Genomic DNA, 23,032 nt, shown 5'->3' with positions numbered 1-23,032 from the left:
CTGAAGTGACAAAATAAGATATTTGAACTTAGTGATGGAGGTATCAGTGGATCAACAACTCCTGAAAATAACTGATTTTCTCTATGAGGTTTGGTGTACGAGAGTGAGACAGACTTTGTAAACGGTGAGATAAAATTTTTTGAACATATTCTTTTAAAAGACTGGGGAACTTTTATCGCCCCCCTGAGGAATTCTGAGGAATTACCAAAACACTGCCAGTGTCTCCATGTCCTCTGTCTATCCAACTGTTAGCCTGAGACTCTGGAGAAGCTAACACGTTAATGTTAGCATGACTCTGGAGAGTCATGTTCAGTGAAGCAGCAGTTTAGTCCAAACCAGGAAACATGACTTTAATAAACCCTGTGTCAAAGAAAACAAGCCCCGCCCTCATGGCACGTGTATGAGTCACAAATGTTGCACTGCTCCTTTAAAGGCATTTTGAAGTGTGAATCTTTATTGTCCACCTCGGTGGTGACGACACAAAACATAGAAATCTTTTACAAAAAAAGACAAAAACCAGCTGAAGACAAAAGTGTGAAATAAAAGACGAAGCTTCTCTACAGTATCTTACAGTAAAACCACTGTGACATCACTCCCTGTGGACCAATCACAGGCCAGCGCTGGGTCACATGACCAAAAGTCTGTCCAAGGATTCATCAGGATCTGGACTCAGGTCTAAGGTCTGTGGAGGGACCAGAGGAGAGGAGGATCATGGGAGTTTACGTCTGCAGGACTATCGGCCCCGCCCCCCCCTCAGCACTCCTCTGGGAGGTGGTCCTCCCCTTCTGGGTCCAGGTCCTCCAGGACCCCAGCCTCCTCGTCCACCTCTAACAGGAGGAGCATAACCTCCGTCCTCCCTCTGAGGAGCTCGACCTGTGGCATCAGAGGAAATGACATCACAGATGACATCACAGTAACATATGATGGAATAAAGTTTGAGTTCTGCTGAGTCACTGATCTAATAACATAAAGGTTTGTCCTCTGAGGAGCAGGATCATGGACCTAGCAGATCTCTGGTTCTGAACGACACTTACCTCCGTCACTTCCTGGTGACTCCAGCTCTCGGGGGTCTCCAGTTCCCGGTCCGTCCTGCCACGGACGTTTCCGAGGCGGCAGAGACGCCATGTCCATCCCCTGCAGAGAGGACGATCGCTCGCGACCTGCCGGAGACGACCCATCATGCATCTGCTGACTGTCCCGATAACCATCGTGACCTACAGACAGGAAGACAAGAAGAGGGAGAGAAAGTAGCCACAGTAAGAGTCTGAGGACAACAGTGTGGGGACTGAGACGGATGAATGCACGCCTCACCTCCTCCTCTGGGGAGCCCACCTCCTCGCAGTGGCCTCCCTCTGCCTCCACTGTCCCAGCCTCGGCCCATCTCCTCCGGGACGTCAAAGCCTTCTTCTTGACCACCATACTCATCTGGGTAACCTCTCCCTCCAGGCCGGCTGGGTCCACCTCCTCTGAACCTGAGACAAAGGGGATGAGTTCAGGGCTCGGACTTGGTCCTGATGTTAAGCAGTGAAGAGGAAAGCGTCTCACCTGTCATCTCTCCGTCCTCTGAACTCTCCCCCACCGAACCTCTCGTCAGGACCCCAGTTCCCTCCGCTCCCTCCTCCGCGGTGCCCTCCCCCCCTGTGTCCCCCCCCTCCCTGGTATCCTGGTCCAGGTCCTGGTCTCCAACCCTCCTCGCCTCTGCCATGAAAATCCTGACCTCCATCAAAGTCAGGCGGTCCACGTCTCCCCTGCTGATTGTCCCCCCAGTATGGCCCCGATGCCTGGTCCGGTCCTCCAGGCCCCTGACGATCTGGAGGGCCCATGTGGTAGTTGGGTGGTGGCCCCCGAGGATCTCCTTCAAAGAGAAGAGTCAGAGTCAGGACTGAAACTCACAACAAGACCTGATCTCTGAGGGACACCACTGGACTGTGACTGGTTCTAACTCTCTCACCTTTGATGTTGGGCCCCTGTTGCCCCATCCCGTGCATCATTGGCCCCGAGTTCTGACCCTGCAAAGGCCACGTCATTTGTCAACATCAGACAGCACCTTATAAACCTGATCCTGATCTAACACTTGAGTCCTGACGAATGTACTCACCTGGTGCTGCATATATGGGGGGCCCTGTATGTTTTCATGGGGTCCTTGCATGTTTCCTGGGGGCCCCTGCATATTTCCTGGAGGTCCATGCATCCCTCCCGGGGGCCCCTGCATGTTGCCCATCCCATTATAGTTTGGCATATTGCCATGTGTCCTGGGTGGGGGCCCCATCATCCCACCCTGCATAGGACCCTGAGGGCCCATCATGTTCCCTTGAGGTGGCATCATGCCCCCCTGAGGTGGGGGCCCCTGAGCATCCCTTGGACCCATTCCTCTAGGAGGTGGGCCCATCATTCCACCAGGTGGCCCCTGCATTCCTCTGGGGCCAGGACCAATTCCATGAGGCCCCTGGGGGCCCATGTTTCTGGGAGGGGCAGGATGTCTCTGCATTCCTTGGGGTCCTTGCATGTCTGGTGGTCCCATCATGCCCTGAGGGGGCCCCTGGTGAGGCTGAGGTCCTGATGGAGGGCCCATCTGTCCAGGGGGAATGAACGGGGGCTGCAACCCTCCAGGCCCCATGGGGGGCCCCATGTTGTTGGGCATCTGCTGAGGAGGCATGTTTGGGGGAAACCCCTGCTGACTCGGAGGCATTGGTCCACCGGGGCCTCCAGATCCAGGGAAGGGGGGACCTTGCGGGGGGCCCATGTTCCCGTCTGTGCCCATCTGGTTCATCTTCATTTGCTGCACAAAAATAAATGACATTGTCACTTCTGTGAGCTTCTCTTTTACACCTGAGGGGGGCAGCAGAGCAGCCCATCGTTTGTGTTCAAATAAACAGAAGAAGCCTCGGGATGTCTGGAGCTAATGCTAAGCTAACTACTCTCGTGAAGTCACGGTTGTGTAGCTGGTTTGATGTGAACACATCTTCACAGATATGTGCTGCTTTTGTTTGAGGTCAGAGGTTGTACTTCTGGCCCTCTAGTGTCAGCAGGTGGTTACTACACTGTTCAACTTGTTTCTCCATCAGTAGGTGGAGCCTCTTACCTCCAGCAGATGGGGGTTGGTGTACTGCAGAGCTGCCATCTCCTGTTCGAGTTCCGCCTGACTTTTCTTCTTACCATCCACCTTCTGCTCCACCTTGCGATCTTTGGACATGTCTCCAGTAGGTGGCATCATGGGAACCTTGTTCTCCGCCCAAGCCTGTGGAGGGGAAGACGGTCATACTCAAGGACAAACAAACAGCTGGAAGTTCCCTCCTGATGTTCTCCACCTGTTTACCTGTTGAAACTGTGCAGGGATGGGTTTGGCATATGGGACTTTCTTCTGAGGAACCTTCTTAGCGTCTTTACCCATGACTTCGTCCATGCCCCAGTCCAGACCAGGGATGGACATCTCCACCTCAGGGGCAGCCTCTTTACCTGGACACAACAGAGACACCAGAGTTGAACGATGTGTAGTTGTTTATCTCCATCAGAGTTTAGATGAATCAGATGTCAGACTCACTGTTCTGCTCCTGCTCCATATCCACCTTCATCTGCTCTGAAATCCCCATTCCAGGGATGGAGGCCACACTATTCAGGTCCATGTCGTCTGAAATACAAACAAACAAACAAACAAACAAACAAACAAACATGAGCTGCGAATGAGAATCATCTCAAATCAGTGTGCGTTTGTCCCCTGTGGCTCACCATACTCCACTCCGTCCTCTGACATCCCCGGCAGCAGGTTCAGGTTGTAACGGTCTCTCATTTTATCACCTGGACGATTCCTGGTCCAGAATTTACTGAAGACCACAAACTCACATTATATACATATACACAAGTGTGTCTGTGGTTGTGTAGTTGTGTGTCTGTGATTGTGTAGTTGTGTGTCTGTGATTGTGTAGTTGTGTGTCTGTGGTTGTGTAGTTATGTGTATGTGGTTGTGTACTTGTGTGTCTGTGGTTGTGTAGCTGTGTGTCTGTGTGTGTGTGTGTAGCTGTGTGTCTGTGATTGTGTAGTCGTGTGTCTGTGGTTGCGTAGTTATGTGTATGTGGTTGTGTACTTGTGTGTATGTGGTTGTGTAGCTGTGTGTCTGTGATTGTGTAGTTACCTGGTGTGGTCGTTGGAGCCAGAGCACAGGATGTGACCCAGTGGATGCCAGGCCAAACTCCAGATCATTCCCTCATGAGCCATCTCCATCCCCCCCACCTCCTTCTCCACCCTGACCACAACAAACATCATATGATCATGCCAGCACTAACTTGTGATCGTCCCATGAGTTATCAGTGTTGTTTCCTGTGGTGCAGTGACAGAATGAGTCATGTGATGTTTACCCAGCGTTCCAGAAGAGCAGAGAACCATCAGAACCTCCACTGGCAAACAGACCTTCATGGATGGGATGCCACGCTACAGCTGAAGACACACACAGACACAATCAGTACTACACAACACACAGACACACAAACAATCAGTTATACAGACACACAATCAGTACTACACACATCACACACAATATACACAATCAGTTCTACACAACAGAGACACACAATCAGTTCTACACGACAGAGACACACAATCAGTACTACACGACACACACAGACACACAATCAGTTCTACACAGCACACACAATCACCACTACACAACACACAGACACACAATCAGCACTACACAACACACACACACAATCAGTTCCACACAACACACACACAATTAGTACTACACACATCGCACACACAATCAGTACTACACAACACACAATCAGTTATAGATAGATACTTTATTAATCTCACAGAGAAATTCACATTCTACACAAAACACTCAATCAGTTCTACACAACACATGCAATCAGTTCTACACAACACATGCAATCAGTTCTACACAACACACGCAATAGGTACTACACACATCACCCAATCAGTTCTACACAACAGGGACACAATCAGTACTACGAGAAACACACACAATCAGTTCCACACAACACACACACAATTAGTACTACACACATCGCACACACAATCAGTACTACACAAAACACAGACACACAATCAGTTCTACACAAAACACATGCAATAGGTACTACACACATCACCCAATCAGTTCTACACAACAGGGACACACAATCAGTACTACGAGACACACACACACAATCAGTTCCACACAACACACTCACACTCGGTACTGCACAACACACACAACCAGTACTACACAACACACACACACACTCAGTACCGCACAACACAGACACACAACCAGTACTACACAACACACACAATCAGTACTGCACGTGATGATGATGTCATGGTGTGATGATGATGACGTCATGGTGTGATGATGTCATTGTGTGGTGATGATGATGATGTCATGGTGTGATGATGATGATATTGATGATGATGTCACTCTCACCTGTGGCCTCCTTCTTGTGTCCTCTGAACACCTGTAGCTCCTCCTTCAGTTTCCTGATGTCAAACAGTTTGCACAGGTGGTCACGTGATGCCGTCAGCAGCCAATTACCATTCAGGTTCCACTTCACCTCCATCACTGTGTTCTTATGGGCGTGGCTAAAAACACAGGGACAGAGACAGAGGTGGAGTTATCAGGTGATCCTGACACCTCACTGTCAGGTGTGTGTGTGTGTGTGTGAGAGTGTGTTTGTATGTGTGTATGAGTGTGTACTCACAGTGTGGTCAGACTCTGTCCAGTCTTTGGATCCCAGAATTTGATTGGCTGTTGACTGTCTTTGCTTCCAGAGACAACCAGACCCATGGTGGGATGCCAGTCCACACACTTCACATCAGCACCATGACCTGGACACGCATACACAAATTAAAAAAAACACTATAATCTACATGGGGCCACACCGTGGTGTAGTGGTTAGCACTCTCGCCTTGCAGCGAGAAGACCCGGGTTCGAGCCCCGGTTGGAACAAGGGCCTTTCTGCATGGAGTTTGCATGTTCTCCCCGTGTGTGTGTGGGTTCTCTCCGGGTACTCCGGCTTCCTCCCACAGTCCAAAAACATGCAATGTGGGGATAGGTAAATTGGACACTCCAAATTGACCATAGGAGTGAGTGTGAGAGTGAATGGTTGTTTGTCTCTATCTGTGTGTGGCCCTGCGATGGACTGGCGAACTGTCCAGGGTGTACCCCGCCTATCGCCCGATGTAGCTGAGATTGGCACAGCACCCCCCGCGACCCTCTGGTTGAGGATAAAGCAGTAGATGATGACTGACTGACTGACTATAATCTACATCATTGACTTCCTGCCACTGAAACTTGTGTGTGTGTCTGTGTGTCACACCTCGGAGGATCCTCTCCTCGTGGCAGCGCATGAAGTCCCAGATCCTCACGGTGCCGTCATCTGAGCAGGTGGCAAATTTGTTGTCTGTGGGAGAGAAACTGGACACAAGGACAGTGTGTAAGAATGTGACCTCACAGCCTGGACACGTGACCTCACACAGACAGAGCTTCACTTCCTGAGTTGCTAAACTCCTCCCTTTTCCCCAAACGTGTCAGGAACTACGGTGGCCTTCACAACCAGAAAGGACGTGGTTATGCTGAGTGGTCCATCAGTTGAGGACATGTCTTTAAGTATTAAGTTAAACAAAAATGTTACAGACTGGAGCATGAGGTCAGAGGTCAGCTGCTGCACTATAGGCCACTAATAACATGAACGCCAACACTGTCGCCTCTCTATGATCCTGTGTCCTTCAGGAACAGCTGAGAAGACATGCAGTCTCAATGTCTCCATCTGCTGGATCTTCTCTGCAACTACACTGAATGAACACACAGAATTGTTCCTGTTTCTGCTCAGTGACTCCACCATGTGGACAACAGTAGGAGGACAGTATCACAGGGTGTGTGTGTGTGTGATAGATGGACACAGTGGGACAGTTGATGCTGTGATGTCACTTTGACATTGTGTCTCACTGAAACTCAGGGGGCGTGGCCTCAAATTGAAAGGCGACCCGCTGTACCACTGAGCTACTGTGTGGATTATTTAAGCCCCTCCCCCACATGTCCAAACCATAGGCAGTTGTCATGACCATGTGAGAGACACACACACACACACACACACACTCACATACATGCACATACACACTCAGACAGATACACACACACACTCACAGAGACATACACACCTACAGAGACACACACACTCACTCACAGAGACACACTCCCTTACAGAGGCATACTCACACTTACGGAGACACACACACACAGTCACACACTCACTTACAGAGACACACACTTACTCACAGAGACACACACATACTTACAGAGACACACACACTCACTCACTCTCTCATACACATACTCACAGAGACACACTCACTTACAGAGACAAACACACTCACTTAGAGACACACACACTCACAGAGACACACACTCACTCACTCAGAGACACACACACACACTCACTGACGCACTCCCTTACAGAGACACACACACACACTCCCTTACAGACACAAACACACACTTACAGAGACACACAGACACTCACTGACACACTCCCTTACAGACACAAACTTACAGAGACACACACACTCACAGACACACACACACAGAGACACACACATACTCACAGAGACAAACACACTCACAGACACACACACTTACAGCCAGAGACAGGCTCACTCACTTACAGACACACACTCACAGAGACACATTCGCTCACTCACACACACACACACTTAGAGACCCACTCACTCACAGACAGAGACAAACACACTCACTTACAGAGACACACTCACAGAGACAAACACACACTCACTCACAGAGACACACACACGTACAGACACACACTCACTTACAGAGAAAGAGACACACACACTCACTTACAGAGAAAGAGACACACACACACTCACAGAGACACAAACACACTTACTTACACAGACACACACACATACACTCACTCACAGAGACAAACACACACACACACATACAGAGACACGCACTCACTTACAGAGACACACTCACAGAGAGACAAACACACTCAGAGACACTCACAGAGACAAACATACTCACTTACAGAGGGACACACACACACACTCAGAGACACACACTCACAGAGACACACTCAGACAGAGACAAACACACTCACTTACAGAGACACACACACACTCACAGAGACAAACACACACTTACAGCGACACAGACACACACTCACTTAGACACACTCACTTACAGAGACACACTCACAGACAGACAAAAAAACACACACACACACTCCTGTCCTCTGCTCTTCAGGGATTATAAATCAAATCAAGTGTCATTAACAAATGTCAAAACCTCAGTTAGTGGTTAGTTAATTAGTTAAACCAAAGACAGTGGTTAGTTAAACCAAACAGTGGTTAGTTAGTTAAACCAAAGACAGTGGTTAGTCACCAGTGAACAGTAACTTTTATCTGGTTACAGTGATGAGGGGGAGGAGTTATGAGAACCATGTGACGTGTGAAGACGGGACTTTAAAGGAGTCATGTGATCACACAGTGACTGAGGCCCAGAGGCTCATGGGTAATGTAGTGTGAACTGAAGATGCAACCTCTGAGTGGACGACGTCACACTGGACAGGTGATGTCGTCAGACTGTGACGTCACCTGCAGGCTGATGTCTGCAGAGGGTGTGGTCAGAGCGTCAGTGTGTCACATTTACACCACGTGTGTGTGAATATAAAACATGAAATTCCTCCAGTGTTTCACACTTTAAAGCCAACGTTTACTTAATAATTAATGTGTTGTGGTCCATGAAGGCCACCGTAGCTCTGATTCTTCCACACTGAACCTTTAGGACTGTTGCATTGTGGGAAACGTATGCTAACAGTGTTTACAGTGAAAATGTTATCGTCAAAGCTTTATTTAAACACCTACAGAAGCCACCAGGTCATGTGCTTCTCTTTATTCACTTTATTGGTCAGAGTCAAACCCCGCGCCTTTATTGATCCATCGATTCTCACCTGATCAGAAATGATTGATGACTTTATTCAACATCAGGTAGAATATCAACAGATCACTGCAGTGTTGCAACAGCGCACACGTACATCTGTCATTAATCAACCACATCATCATCATCAGCACGAGGCATCGCCCCCGTGTGGCCGACAGTGAGCAGCACACACTCAAGTGAACTACAGAAAATGGTAGATGGAGTATAAACCTGGCTTCTCTAATGGCCTCCTTGTGAGCCTGGAACATCTTGACGTTGTTCATGTTGGACTGCCAGTACTTCACGTATCCACCGTGGTCCGCTGTGAGCATCCACATGTCGTTATGAGACCAGGTCATTGCTCGCACCGGACTGTCGTGAGCCTGTAGAGGGAGGAGACAGGATCAGGTCTCACATTCAGCTTCAAGACTCAAAGGACCACACACAGAGTTGTTGATCCTCTGCTGCCTCCATCACTGAGTTCAAATGTCTGATTTTGTCACTTCAGTGTTTGAAATATTTCATTTAGACTTAACTCAGTGACACAGAGTGACCACATGAGGCAGCAGAGGACCAGCAGCTCCTGTGTCCCCACTGGCTTAAATCACTGATTTTCTCTGAGTGGTTCACAAATGATGTGGTCATGTGACGTAGACATCGTAAAACTGACTTATTAGTCTCTATTAGGGGTGCACAAGGATGAACACACCATCTCCTAACTGGGTCTCTCTTGACCTCTGACCTCCCAGAGGTCAAGAGAGACCCAGTTAGGAGATGGTGTGTTATTCCTTTCTGTCAACACTGAATAAACTGTCACAATAGATCATAAACACGTTAATGTAATGTCTGTGGTGACCATCAGGTGGCGCAGTGATTTACCTGTAAGATGGTCTCAAAGTTGAAGGTGAGTCCGTTCCACAGCGTGAACTCTCCACTGGACGCTCCTGTGACCAGGCGCCGCCCTTCAGGCGTCCACTGGAAACACAAACACAAGCATGAACAACAACGTCACACACGACAGGAAGTGACATCACCAACGACACTCACCCTGATCACAAACACAGGACACTTGACTTTGTTGGTCGACGTTCGGACAAACTTTGTGGTGACGGCATTCATCGGGTTATTCAGCATGCCGAGAGGAGGGACGAGCTACAGCAGAGGGGGGGGGGGGGGCAGAGAGAGAGACAGATGACTTTCACAATAAAATACCTCATTTATTAACACCTAGTGATGTCCCAATACAACTTTTTCACTTCCGATACGATAACGATATTGCAGTCTTGAGTATTGGCCGATATCGATATGATATCAGCACGAATCATACACACTTTAATGACTTTAGACTTGATCATGTGATATAAAACTTAAACAGAAAAACTGACCCGTTTATTATTATTATCAATTTTAACCTTCAATATAAGAATATTGGATTTTTTGCCATTTTAATTTCATACAGTCTATGGTTCATTTCATCAGGAGGAAACTACCATGTGCTAATGGGGGTGTTTTCAGAGCAGTCGTGTTTCACAGGTAACGGCGTGTTTTCAGAGAACACCCCTCCTGTTTTCACTATTTTGGATTAGCCCAACCCACACACAGCTCTTGGCATGTTTCACCTCTGAAATAGCAGTAACACACACGTGATCTACATGCATCCGACACGCAGAGCCCACATGATGACAGCGGGCCTTGCTGGATAGAATAGATAGTGCTGCAGCAGAATGGACTGTTTTGGAGATTTTAGAGGCAGTTTTTTTGGCTTGTATGAGACAAATATCAGATATCAATATCGGATGGGGACATCCTTATTAACAGCTCGATGCTGCCTGTCAATCATGTAAAATCACAGTGAACGTCTCTCCTCAGGTCAGACAGAGTGAGACGTTCACTGACACTCAGTAACTCTGTGTATGTGTGTGTGATGGATGTGGTTTGATGTGTGCAGGTGCTGTGGGAAAGTTGAGTGCTGTGGTACTGACGTCGTTATAGCAACCTGCGTCAGGCTGAATGGCTCTCAAATCTCGATGGTCTCGCTGCCACAGTCGGTTCTGCAAAACGGACAGAAGGACAGACACTTGAACGCAGCAGCATCATTCAGTCAGTTGATTAAAGTGGTGAACAGGTGATGAGCAGGTGGCGTGTGATTGGCTGAGACTCACCTCCAGGTACCTGATGACAGACGGGTTGTAGTCGATGGTTTTACGGTTGACCGCCTTCCTCATGCGTTTGCCATCAAAGGTCAGCTGCTGCATGGCCTGCTGCTGAGCAAAGTCTGGACGCTTATAAAAGACCTGACGTGGCGCCTGGTGCTGGAACCGCGGCATGTGGAAGAACCGCTGTGGTGAGCCAATGTCCGTCGCCATGGTGACGGCTTAACTCTGCAGATGAACGACAAACATCGTGAATCAACGAATCATGTGTTCTGAACTCTGGTCAGGTGATCTGTCCAGGGTGTGACTCTGCCTCTCACCCTGTCAGCTGAGATTGACACAGCTCCCCCTGTGACCCTCATGTGGAGGATAAAGAGGCAGAAGGTGGACAGATACCAGAAAGCTTTGTGCAGAACTCACTTGAACAAACACGTCTCCCCATACCAAAACAGTTACACAATAATACACAAGCAAACCTTGCTGTATACGCAGACATCAAAATAAAATAAATAATAAATTAATAAATTAATTAAAATATTAAATAAAATTGTCAAACTATAGTCTTACAAACAAGTATGATCTATTGTTGCTTGAGAAAGTTAATTAAGGGTGTCCACACCTCACACCACACCTTCAAATTCTTGTGCTTTACCCCTAATTACATAGGTTAACTTTTCTAATGTAACACACCTTGCCATCTCCCTAATCCAAGATTGTGTAGAGGATACTTCAGTTTCTCTTCAAGATAGTGCAACCATCCTCCTGGCCTGCAGGAGGCCAAAGTTGATCAAAGTCTTACTCTTAGAGTTAACAGAAAAGCAATCTTGGTATATCCCCAAAAATACAGAGTTTTGCTACGCAAGGTACCCGAGTGCCTGTAAGTAAACTTAAAGTACAGGCAACCATTTTCCAAAAAGCTACCAATTTCGGGCATTCCCATACACAATGAATTAAAGTACCTTTCTCAGTCAAACATTTCACACATGTATTTGGAATGCCAGGGGACCACTTCTTGAGTTTCTCAGGGGTTATGTATGTCCTCATTAACCATTTGTGTTAATGAATTTCAGTTTCATTCGAGTATTAATGGTTTGAGATTGAGCTTTTAAACAAGCTTTCGCCCACTCAGCTTCTTCAATATCTTCCTTAATATCCAAACTCTATGCCCTCCTTCTATCATGACTAGATTTCTCATCATGCGAGACAAGTGCTGTATAGAGTGTAGAAATTTGCCGTCTGCCATTCATGTGTTTTAACACAATACCCTCAAGACAGGACAGCGGCGGTTCATGCGTAGTCTGGTGACACCTTGATAAAATGAAGTGCCTCAACTGTTAATGTTTAAAAAAGTGTTTTTTTTGGGATTTCAAATTTCAAATTTCAATTTTCCGGAACTTGGTCTCGCCAGAGTGCGATGTGCTCTTTCCAATGTGAACGAATTGTTGGCGTCGAGTCCCAGCCAGGCCGGCAGCATACACTGGATGTAATCGGTCATGGGCTGGGTCTTTTCAGCGCTTTCGGGGAGTCTTAGGTTCTTCCTCCGAGCACGATTTTCCAGGTCCTCCATCTTCGACTCCAAACAAGCGATGCGTTTAGCAGCGTCAGTCAACTTTAATTTCACGCTTTGCAGGCCGTCTTCGGCGTCACCTATGCGCCCTTCTGCCTCCGTGATATCTTGTTGAAGATCCGTAAAACTCTTTTGCACTACATCGACAGAGCCGTTCATCTCCGCTATGCATCTCTCCACATTGTCAAGTTTTTCCCCAAAGTCACCGAGAGTACTTATTTTGGTGTTAATCGCAATGACAGTCTTACGAAGAGACTGCAGCTCATTTAGCACCGCAGCTCTCGTTAGCATCATCAGCCACCGTGGTAGTTGTAGTTTTGGGTCTCTGAGAACCACGGGATCTGGTGCTGCTCTCACAATCTTTAAGTGTTGTCTGTTTAGACATCTTTTAGAACTAATTAGAAGCGTTAATGACTAGGACTTTGTAGACTTTTAGCAGAGTGGCGGGGAGCACTCGCTCTAAGCCGCCATCTTGATCGGTTGCTCAACAGCGCCCCCAACAACTTACTCTTTGAACATTTTCTGACAACTCTACGTAGGTTTAAGTAGTACCCTGATAGTCCAGCAGAGGGCACAGGCAACATGATCACATGACAGTGTGACACTACGTTCACACGACAGTGTGACACTACCGAACGACAGACGACTAACCTAACGACAGTTGACTAACCTAACGACAGACGACTAGGGCTGGGCGATATGGACTAAAAGTCATATCTCCATATTTTTTAGCTGAATGGCGATACTCAATATATATCTGGATATTTTTTCTAAGCATAATATTTAATATTTATTTTTTCTAATGTGCTATAAGCATTTAAGCATATTAGATATAATGTTTTACAGCGGCAAACCCTTCAAAAAAATAAACAAACAGTCCATTATAAGTTTAAGCCACATGCCAAATGTCAGAGGTCACTGAAATAAAATTGCTCCTTGAAAAAAATAAAACAAATCTCTTTCCTACATGACAATAATTTACAGTAATTAATTCAAAAATACAATACTGTTACAATTTTAACAGAAATAAAAACGGACTTAATAAAATTGGAACAAACATAACTAATAAAATAAAAATTGTATCTGTGAAAATAAATGACAGACGAGTGACCTGACTGACCCAACGACAGACGACTGACCCGACGACAAACCCAACGACAGACGACTGACCCAACGACAGACGACTGACCTAATGCATAAATAAACAGGGATAAATAAATAAATGTATAAATAATACAGGGATAAATAAATAAATGTATAAATAAATAAATGTATAAATAAAACAGGGACAAATAAATAAATGCATAAATAAATAAATGTATAAATAAACATGTAAATAAATGCTTTACATTTATTTCTACATTTCTGTTCACCTACATTTATTTATTTCTGTGTCCATATGTTAATGAGCAGCGTGATTGGTTACAGGAGTGTGCTCTCTTACTAGCGGTGTCGAGTCGTGTACAGGAATGTTGTTGGCTAACAGCCCGCCCGCTCAGCGCTGTTGCCAACTCCTCAGTAAGGAATGTTGCTATTGGCCGTCCTAGAAGTCGCTAAATGACGTCATCGCATAATTTGCATAAGTGGCCATTTTCCTGATCTAACCGCATGTGCGCAGTGGTCTCCCCCGTGTTGGATCAACTTTCTCTGATGGTGAGTTTTTCCTTAAATAAACTTTAAGTTACCGTCTTGTTGTTAATGCAATTCTCAGCAATGCGCAGTGTGCCTTTTTCTGAATTTATAATCGCACCAACTTGTCCACTTTGTTGCAGACTAACGTAAGTTAAATGTTTGTTGTCGGTTTTCAGCTAGCGTCTGTTAACGCTAAGTGACTGGCTATGTGGCGTGAGCTCAGTGTAGTGCAAGGCTGGGTCGGCATCAGTCTCATGCCGGCTTGCGGACTCGTTCTTGGGGCTATGAGGCAACAGTCAGATAACACGCTGGTGGAGATATTAGTAATTAACTTAAATTGTCATATTTAGCTGTAACAGTAACATCGTGCATGGTGTTACTGTAAACTCAAGCTGCCAAATTAGCTTGAACAGGTGAAACAACTCTTCAATCTAACGTCAGGTAAAGTGTTGATATGAAGATATTGAGTTATGCGGGCACCGTACATTTGAGATAAGAGTACAAACTACAGAAATAATAAGAATGATTAATTTGTTTGTAAGCTAATTAGGGCTGTAAAGTCCCGGTCGACTGGTCAATTAATCAGTCAATATGTTCTGGTTCGACTCAAATTCTAAAAAGTCGATGTAGAACCTGATAATGTAATAAATCCCTGATAATGTAATAACACCCATAATGTAATAAAAGTTTGCACTTAAATCCATTGAAAATGTAATAAAACCTGATAATGTAATAACTTCCCGATAATGTAATACACTTTTGACCAATAATGTAATAAAGTTTTACATTAACGAGAGGTTATTACATTATCCGGTTGGCCTTCATTTCGCAGGTCCTGATAATGTAATAATTCCCCAATATTGCAGACCACCCGTTACTTGGGTTCAAGTGGTGATACTGTGTAAGCAACGCAAGCTCGAGAGCTCTAGCGCCACCAACAGGACAAAGTTGGACATGCATGTATGTACATTAACTTTTGACTTGTTCATCCGTTTTTCACAAACGATGTATCACTGGAACCCTTCGGCCAAGCCGAGTTCGATGCACCCTTAATGTTTTTTTTCCGGCCATATTGGATTTTCTGCCATCTTTGATTTGATCCATAACCTTTTAAGGCTTCTCTTGTCACACATTTTGTATAATCTTCTCAAAACATCGTTCAGATGATCTTCAGACCATGCCACACGAATGCATTCAACATCTTGAAAGGCACTTGGCCGTGGCAGCCAATCAAACATGACGTTGGGGTCACCTTTTTGAGTTTTGTAAAATGTAAAAAACTTAGTTGGTATAACTCTTACTTTTAAGTTTTACTAGTGACTGTAAACCGTTTGAAAATATTGAATTTTAAGTTGGCACAACTCTGACTTTCAAGTTTGTCTAAAGAAGAAAATGTAACTAGTACCGCAAGCGGTTCTGAACGGGTTCAAGCTCGAGGGCTCGCGAGTCTCCGTGTACCCACGTCGCCACACGAGTCCTCTAGCCTATCTCCCCTTCATTCACCGCTTGCGGTACTACTTATTTTCAGTCCTAGTTATTTTCAGCTCCGACCCTGATCAGGGATCAGACCTTCCATCACGAAGTAATGAGTTTCGTTGTCTTTTGTGAAAAAGATGAATCATCAACATCTTTGGCGCCCCCTATCTCGTACACCATGCGACTTCAAACCAAAAAGTTCCTCAACTGGTCCACAATGACCTCACCAAGTTTGAAGGTGATCGCACAAAAATTGTAGGACAAATTCATTCAAATACCAGACGTCCTATTGTCTGTCGTCAAGTTATTCTCGAAAGTAACTATTTTTTGTTTATTTTCTGCCACCGCCAGGAGGCGATGTTTACAAAGGTTTTTGCATAGGCATCTTCAGCAAGGGCCTGTCATCGATCGCCACAAGTTTGGTTAAAGAGGACATATTATACTCTATTATTCCAAGTTAAACTAGTTCCCTGGTGTCCTAATGAACATGTCTGTCAAAATACCATAAGGATGAAGCACCATAGCAGTTCAATAACCCTGCCAAAACCGCCCTTTTCAGAACGCTCGGTTTTGTGCCTGGTCCATTTACGTGCAAATGAGACACAGGCAAACAGACACCCACTTCTTCCAGGGGGTTTCTGATTTGTCCTTGCTACTGTGCTCACTCGCTCAGCTCCTGTTCCCTCAGCTCCATTCCTCTCCCCCTCCCTCCACCAGTTCTCTGACAATGTCAACATGGCAGCGTGTGCGGAAAAGAGTGCCACTTGCCACACTTGCAAGCCGAACAGTGCCGAACTGTAAATCAGTTAAAAACACTTAGGGACAGCACCACTGCAGCGGTGAGCTGCATAAACTGCCGCTGTATGTGACTGTATCAGAGTGAGTCTGTGCTCCGGTCATGGAGGACGTACTGAACAAATATTTTTAATTAGGACGTGTCAGAATGGTCAGTTATGAGCTCTATTTGACCTTTTCCTAAAAATGTGTGTGTTTGTACGTCGGTGAAATGCGGTCGCTGACTAAATACAGCGACCGCTGGCCGCAGTCTGATGCAAAGTAGTGCGAACACACAAACGCACGTTTTGCTGACTTTATCCGGCACATTAGCTTCATATATAAAATCCTCTGAGGCTGGAAGTTTGTGTAAAACACTGTGCTCCACTGTGCAGCCACCAACAGCACACTTGTCCCTCCGCGTTGACATAACACCGCTCTTCCTCCCTCGCCTGCACTCTGGCATTTTATAGGGACAAGGTGGAGCTAAGGTGGAGCTCTCCAAGTAAACTTACTGGTGGGGTGGTAACATTTGCGGTGAAATGCGCATGCTGCTGGCATAAGCGCAGGGAAAACATCGCGTTTTATCGCCTATACTTACACTAAGGGGGACCACGAAAAAAGGACTGAGTTTTCTTTTTCCACACTTTGGCTAATGGTAGGGCCTCCAGAGTCCCAAATATAAGTATTGAAATGGTTTAAAGTTAATTTTGCATAATATGTCCCCTTTAAGCAGACCAACCCAACGGCGAATGGGAGCTCTGTCCCTTATATCCAAGACATCCCACCAGAATACAGACACTTTACATATCCATTGTGATTTACTCAGGAATGCTATTTCCATCAGAGGACCTTTTAATCACCATGGGGACCTTTTACATGACAATTGAGCCACCTTGACTTGTCTACTTCCTGCACTGAGAACATCAGACCTACACACTTCAAATGAGACAGTGTTTACACTTCAGAGTGGTGGGACTGTCCCCAACTGATGGTTTGAACCTAGTTGATTAATTCATTTACAGATCAAATCAAAGAGCAGAATATACAGAGTGATGACGTTTCGTCTATTGCATCCAGGGTGTGGTCTCACTGTCTTACAATACAACAGACTGAACGAACGACAGATCGAATGACAGACAGTGACAGATGACTGACCAAACGACTGACCTAACCAACGACTGACCTTACAAACGACTGACTGAACGAACGACAGATGACTGACCTAACCAACGACAGACGACTGACTTAACGGACGACTGACCTTACAAACGACAGACGACTGACTGAACGAACGAAAGAAGACTGACCTAACAAACGACAGGCGACTTACCTAATGTCAGACGACTGAGTGAACGACAGACGACTGAAGTTAAAGACTACACTTTGGTCTAAAACAAAAATAATCATTAAAGTGCTTTAAATTAAATAATAAAACATAAAAAGAAAAAGAAAATATGCCTAAACAGAAGTGATGTTAAAAACCTGACCAACATTTTCTGAACCAAAGATTCTTTGATATCACCAGTGGTGGGCTGTCAGGGCCAGCAGGGCCTTCTCTGCTGGCCCTGACAATATCAAAAAAGTATTTTTATAATTATTATTATTATTATTATTATTATTATTATTAGAGATGTAACGATATGAAAATTTCATATCACGGTTATTGTGACCAAAATTATCACGGTTATCAATATTATCACGGTATTGTTAGATGTGTTCAAAATTTTCAAAAAGTACTGAACACACACTGAAATCTTTTAACAAAGTTTTATTTAAAAAAATATATTTTATATTATATGATGATTATTATTATTATTATTATTATTATTATTTGGGACCGAGCACTCACACGGTGTGCAAGGACCTATTGTAATTGAAGGAATTATTATTATTAATTATCATCTGACTGACTAACTGACACGCGCACACACACACACACACAGGTCCTCGGATAATAATTAAGTAGCAGTGGTCGTACACAGTATAAAAATAAAATTAAATAAACACAGAAACAAACACATTTTGCTCTGCTACGGTACGTGTCGTCTGCACACTAAATGCTTTCGCTGATAGCGCCCAATAACATGTATTTTTACAGGAGTACCGTTAGGTAACACTTAACTTAGGTTTCCTTTATTGAGAAAAACGGAACGTTTTACAGACAAACCATGACATTTCCCACTATTCCGAAATCCCGTTTTTGTTGACTTACATTACACTCGCTGAAAAGTTGTGGGTGGTGGTCACGGAGATGCCTCATCAAATTAGAAGTGTTACCCCCTTCACGGAGTTTTTTTTTTGCATTTTCTGCACAAGGGTTGATTGTCTTCAATTATTTTACCGTCAACATCCTCTAAAAATACAAAATATGCCCAGACTTCTGATCTTGTTTAATTACTGGGGGGGAAAATCTCTGGAGCGCAGGTGGCTTCAGCCGTGTTGTCACAGGACAGACAGTGGAAACTGCGCATGCGTGCCTGCTTCTGAGCGAGTGCCGTTCAGGTGCTGCTGCTTCTCCAGGAAAAGAGCAGTATCACTGAGTTTTTCGGTAATCAGTTGCGGTAATCAATCACGGTTTTCACGATAATTAAAATTTGAAACGGTAGTACTAACCGTCGGGAATTTTACCGCGGTTAATCGTCATACCGGTAATCGTTACATCCCTAATTATTATTATTATTATTATTATTATTATTATTAAAAATCTTTTTTTAAATAATCAAATGAATGTGTGTCAGAACGTGTCTGAATTCAATTACTTTTTCAGTATGTTATGATTATATTTCCAGAAAGAATATGGTTATTTTTTGTGAAGCTGAGCTGGATTTTCCTGGATGTCATTAAACGCATCATAGCTCCGTGGACCTGCTCTAGTAGTATTGCTGGCCTTTCGTTGAAGCTGTCATTTCCTATTTGGTTATAACTTTGACTGACGTGTGTCGTCAGCCAATCAAAATTTGATGCATAGTGACAGAATCGCCCCAGGCTCGGCGATGTGTCTGGCACTAGCCCACGCTGTTATCAACGACGTTTGAACCTTTGGCGGGTTTTGAAGTAAACTATGGCCACTGCATTAACACCACCGATCCATCATGTTTCTGATCTCCTTCGTGTGCACTTTTCACGGCGATCGTTTGGAGAAAAGAAGGAAATCATTTCAAGAGGAAGACCTACACCGAAGAGGTACATCATTTACGGTAGTTCGAGTGTAAATGATAAATTGATAACATTTTTTAGAAATGGTGAGGACAAAACTGTTGATCATAAATAGTGCCGTGGACTTGTTCCCGGCGTAGTTGACGCCTATGCTTATGTGGAAGCTTGTTTTTGTGTCATATAGTGGCTTGTGAAATTGCGGTTGCTGAGTGACATAACGGAAGGTTGTGGTGGTAATGATGCAGTAGCCTATAGATGCGCAGTGGTGTGCGTGTGCGCTATGGTTGTTGCAGATCAACTGTCTTGTGAATACAGTGCAAAATAGTGTGTTTTCTATGTGGTTGTGCGGTTTTTTTTGTTTTTTCTTACTGAAGAGCCTGACTGAAACCCCAGTAGCGCACACTGGATATCACTAATGATGTATGTGCTCACGACTGAACAATAATTAAACAAAATCATCTGTGACATCATCTTTATCTAAAATGAACAATAACAATAATAATAATAATAATAATAATCAGCCGCAAGTTTCTGTCCACACAAAAATCACCAAACAAAATAATTCAATTTATTTAACTTTCAGATTAATAATCTAAATTAATCTGTAATGATCTGACATTAAATCATGATCAATAATCATCTGATTTCAAACGTGTTTTTCACCATGTCGCTGATCTCAGTCTGATAACGTCAGAGACACAGACATACGCGCTCCGTCCACACAGACCGACGAGTTATGTCTCTTCACACTGACGTGATCACGAGGACCGTTTGGTGCCGTTTCTGTGTGAACGTGGACTTTACTTATGTAAACATGTAGCGTGATGGAAGTTCAGTTGTGTTGTTGTGGAGGAAGAGAGGCGGAACCACGAGGTTACACCGCCTAACACAGCGGGCTAACACATCTTCAGCCTGAGCTCACCTGTCTTACTGCAGGTGTACCTCCACACCTGTGTCCTCCACCACGGCTCTCCGCTCCTCTTATAAATACACGGATAAACATTCATTCACGTGAATATTTAAATATTAGTCGTACTTCACACACTGGCGTAGCTGCTTGAGCGTTTAGCATGAGAGGCTAACTGAGCTAGCAGGCCAACTGTCTGGAGTCGGTGGAGACAGTGAAACGATCGTTAACCGCGGGCTTATACCCTGGGTTAAGTGAGACACCGTTGGTGTCCGCGGCTCTTCCCCGGCTCCTGCGTTCGGCAGACCCGGGTTTAATGGCGGCCCGACCATAACTACTACTACAACAACAACGACGACAACGACGCGCTGCGGCTCAAACTCACCAGCACTCTCTGTAGCAGAGTCCGCTATGAAGCGCTCACAGAGCGGACACACGCTGTGTCCTGTGTCGCTGTTCCCCACGGGACCACGGAGGCTTGACTTGGTTCTGAAGGTTCCGGTAAACGTTGGTCCGTTCAGCCTCCGGCGGACTCCATCATGTCGCTTCTTCTTTTCGGCCCGACAGAAATGCATGCCGGGATGTTTGAGAGCGGGCGGGAGATCGTGACGTCACCACTGTGTGGGATTCTGGGACAAAGAGTTTGAAATTCTTCTTCTTTTATATCCTTTTATCTTTCCTTCTTTTTTAAGTTTGTTTTTAACGTGTTTCGTTTTTTCATTTTTCTTCGGCTAACGAAAATAATGATTTTTAAATAAAACAAAAGACAGATGAGGTACAAACAAGTGACAGACAGACAGACAGACAGACGACTTTAAAGGTGACATAGACCGGAAGCTCCAATTAACGCTGCGTTTGTGTGTGTATCTGCGTCATTACCTCGTTTATGAAACCCTAAAGTTTCAGAACAAACAGTTCAGCCACTGCTGAGAAAATAGTGTTGTATTGTTTCCCCGGGCTCTGCGAAGCGGATCGACACTTCCTTAATTTGATGTCGTCATCAGAAATCCTCACCACCGTAGCGCCTCCCGGTGCGGGCACTAGTCCGGGCACATCCGGTTGCGTACATTCAACCGCAGAAGAAGAAGAACTAGTCTCGTTGTAGCTGCTGAGATGCAGAGCATCCACCGTGCCAGAGGGGGAGCTGTGTATCTGAGAGCTGGCCTTTCTATTACGTCACTTCCAGGTACCTGGCCAATCACAGGACAGTTGTAAAGCTCTCGTTGGCTGGCCAATCACAGCAACTGTTTGGTCTGAAACAGCGCGGCTGACGAGAGCGTCAGTGAGGAGATATTTTGATCGGCTCGTTTGCAGCGATTAGGAGGTTTTTAATCATGAAAACATGTTAATATATGTAAGTAGACCTCCATAACTAACATATATGTGTGATACAAGCATTCGATGTCACCTTTAATAATCACTTTGGGAGGTTCCCTCGTATCAGGTGGGAACAGCTCCAACATCCACACACAGCACTGTTAAGATTAGAGTCACACTTGACCGGAAAGAGAAACACCCCAGGTACCAAACACCATACAATATAGAATGAAATATAGAATAAAATAAAATAAGATAAAAATGAACTATATATATATATAACTATATATATACTATATATATATATATGTATATATATATATATACACACACATAAACACACACATATTTATACACATATATACATACACACATATACATATATATACATACATACATATATATACACACACACACACACACACATATACATGTATACCCACACACGTGTGTATTTATGTCAGTCAGTCAGTCATCATCTACCGCTTTATCCTCCACCAGAGGGTCGCGGGGGGTGCTGTGCCAATCTCAGCTACATCGGGCGATAGGCGGGGTACACCCTGGACAGTTCGCCAGTCCATCGCAGGGCCACACACAGATAGAGACAAACAACCATTCACTCTCACACTCACTCCTATGGTCAATCTGGAGTGTCCAATTTACCTATCCCCACATTGCATGTTTTTGGACTGTGGGAGGAAGCCGGAGTACCCGGAGAGAACCCACGCACACACGGGGAGAACATGCAAACTCCATGCAGAAAGGCATATGTATGTAAATATAAATATGTATGTAAATATAAATATTATACACACACATATACATATATACATATATAGACATATAGATATATATTTCGTATGTCTCTAATATTTATGGGATGACCAGATGAAAATGTAGCAGTGCTCACTTTATTAGCAACACTCGCCTTAAGATAAGATAATCACATGTTACTGCATAACAACAATAATAATAATAATTATAATGATATATAATATAATAATGATAATGATATATTATTATAATAAAATAATATTTGTAATATATTATCGTTATTATTATTATTATCATTATTATTATATAGTAACGTCCAGCACTGTACACTGCTG

The 23,032-nt window shown here is 44.7% G+C and overlaps 1 protein-coding gene across 1 annotated transcript; it reads right to left on the bottom strand.

Annotated features, from left to right (window-relative positions):
- Positions 1 to 426: 426 nt before the first annotated feature.
- Positions 427 to 21,191, bottom strand: wdr33 (WD repeat domain 33). Its single transcript, XM_058637901.1, has 21 exons — positions 20,992 to 21,191; positions 11,101 to 11,319; positions 10,921 to 10,989; positions 9,986 to 10,090; positions 9,818 to 9,913; positions 9,170 to 9,321; positions 6,315 to 6,412; positions 5,697 to 5,823; positions 5,423 to 5,577; positions 4,353 to 4,431; positions 4,130 to 4,240; positions 3,727 to 3,821; positions 3,542 to 3,628; positions 3,317 to 3,456; positions 3,083 to 3,238; positions 2,099 to 2,779; positions 1,952 to 2,009; positions 1,546 to 1,855; positions 1,312 to 1,472; positions 1,035 to 1,214; positions 427 to 873 (listed from the first exon to the last, which is right to left on the bottom strand). Exons 2-21 carry the CDS (start codon positions 11,302 to 11,304, stop codon positions 734 to 736), a joined length of 3,204 nt encoding a protein of 1,067 aa, XP_058493884.1. The 5' UTR covers positions 11,305 to 11,319; positions 20,992 to 21,191; the 3' UTR covers positions 427 to 733.
- Between the last annotated feature and the right edge of the window lie 1,841 nt (positions 21,192 to 23,032).

This window comes from Solea solea, chromosome 1 (genome assembly GCF_958295425.1).
Source record: "Solea solea chromosome 1, fSolSol10.1, whole genome shotgun sequence".
NCBI lineage: Eukaryota > Metazoa > Chordata > Actinopteri > Pleuronectiformes > Soleidae > Solea > Solea solea.
Note: the sequence above shows the minus strand (reverse complement) of the source record. Positions and strands in the feature narration are given on the sequence as shown.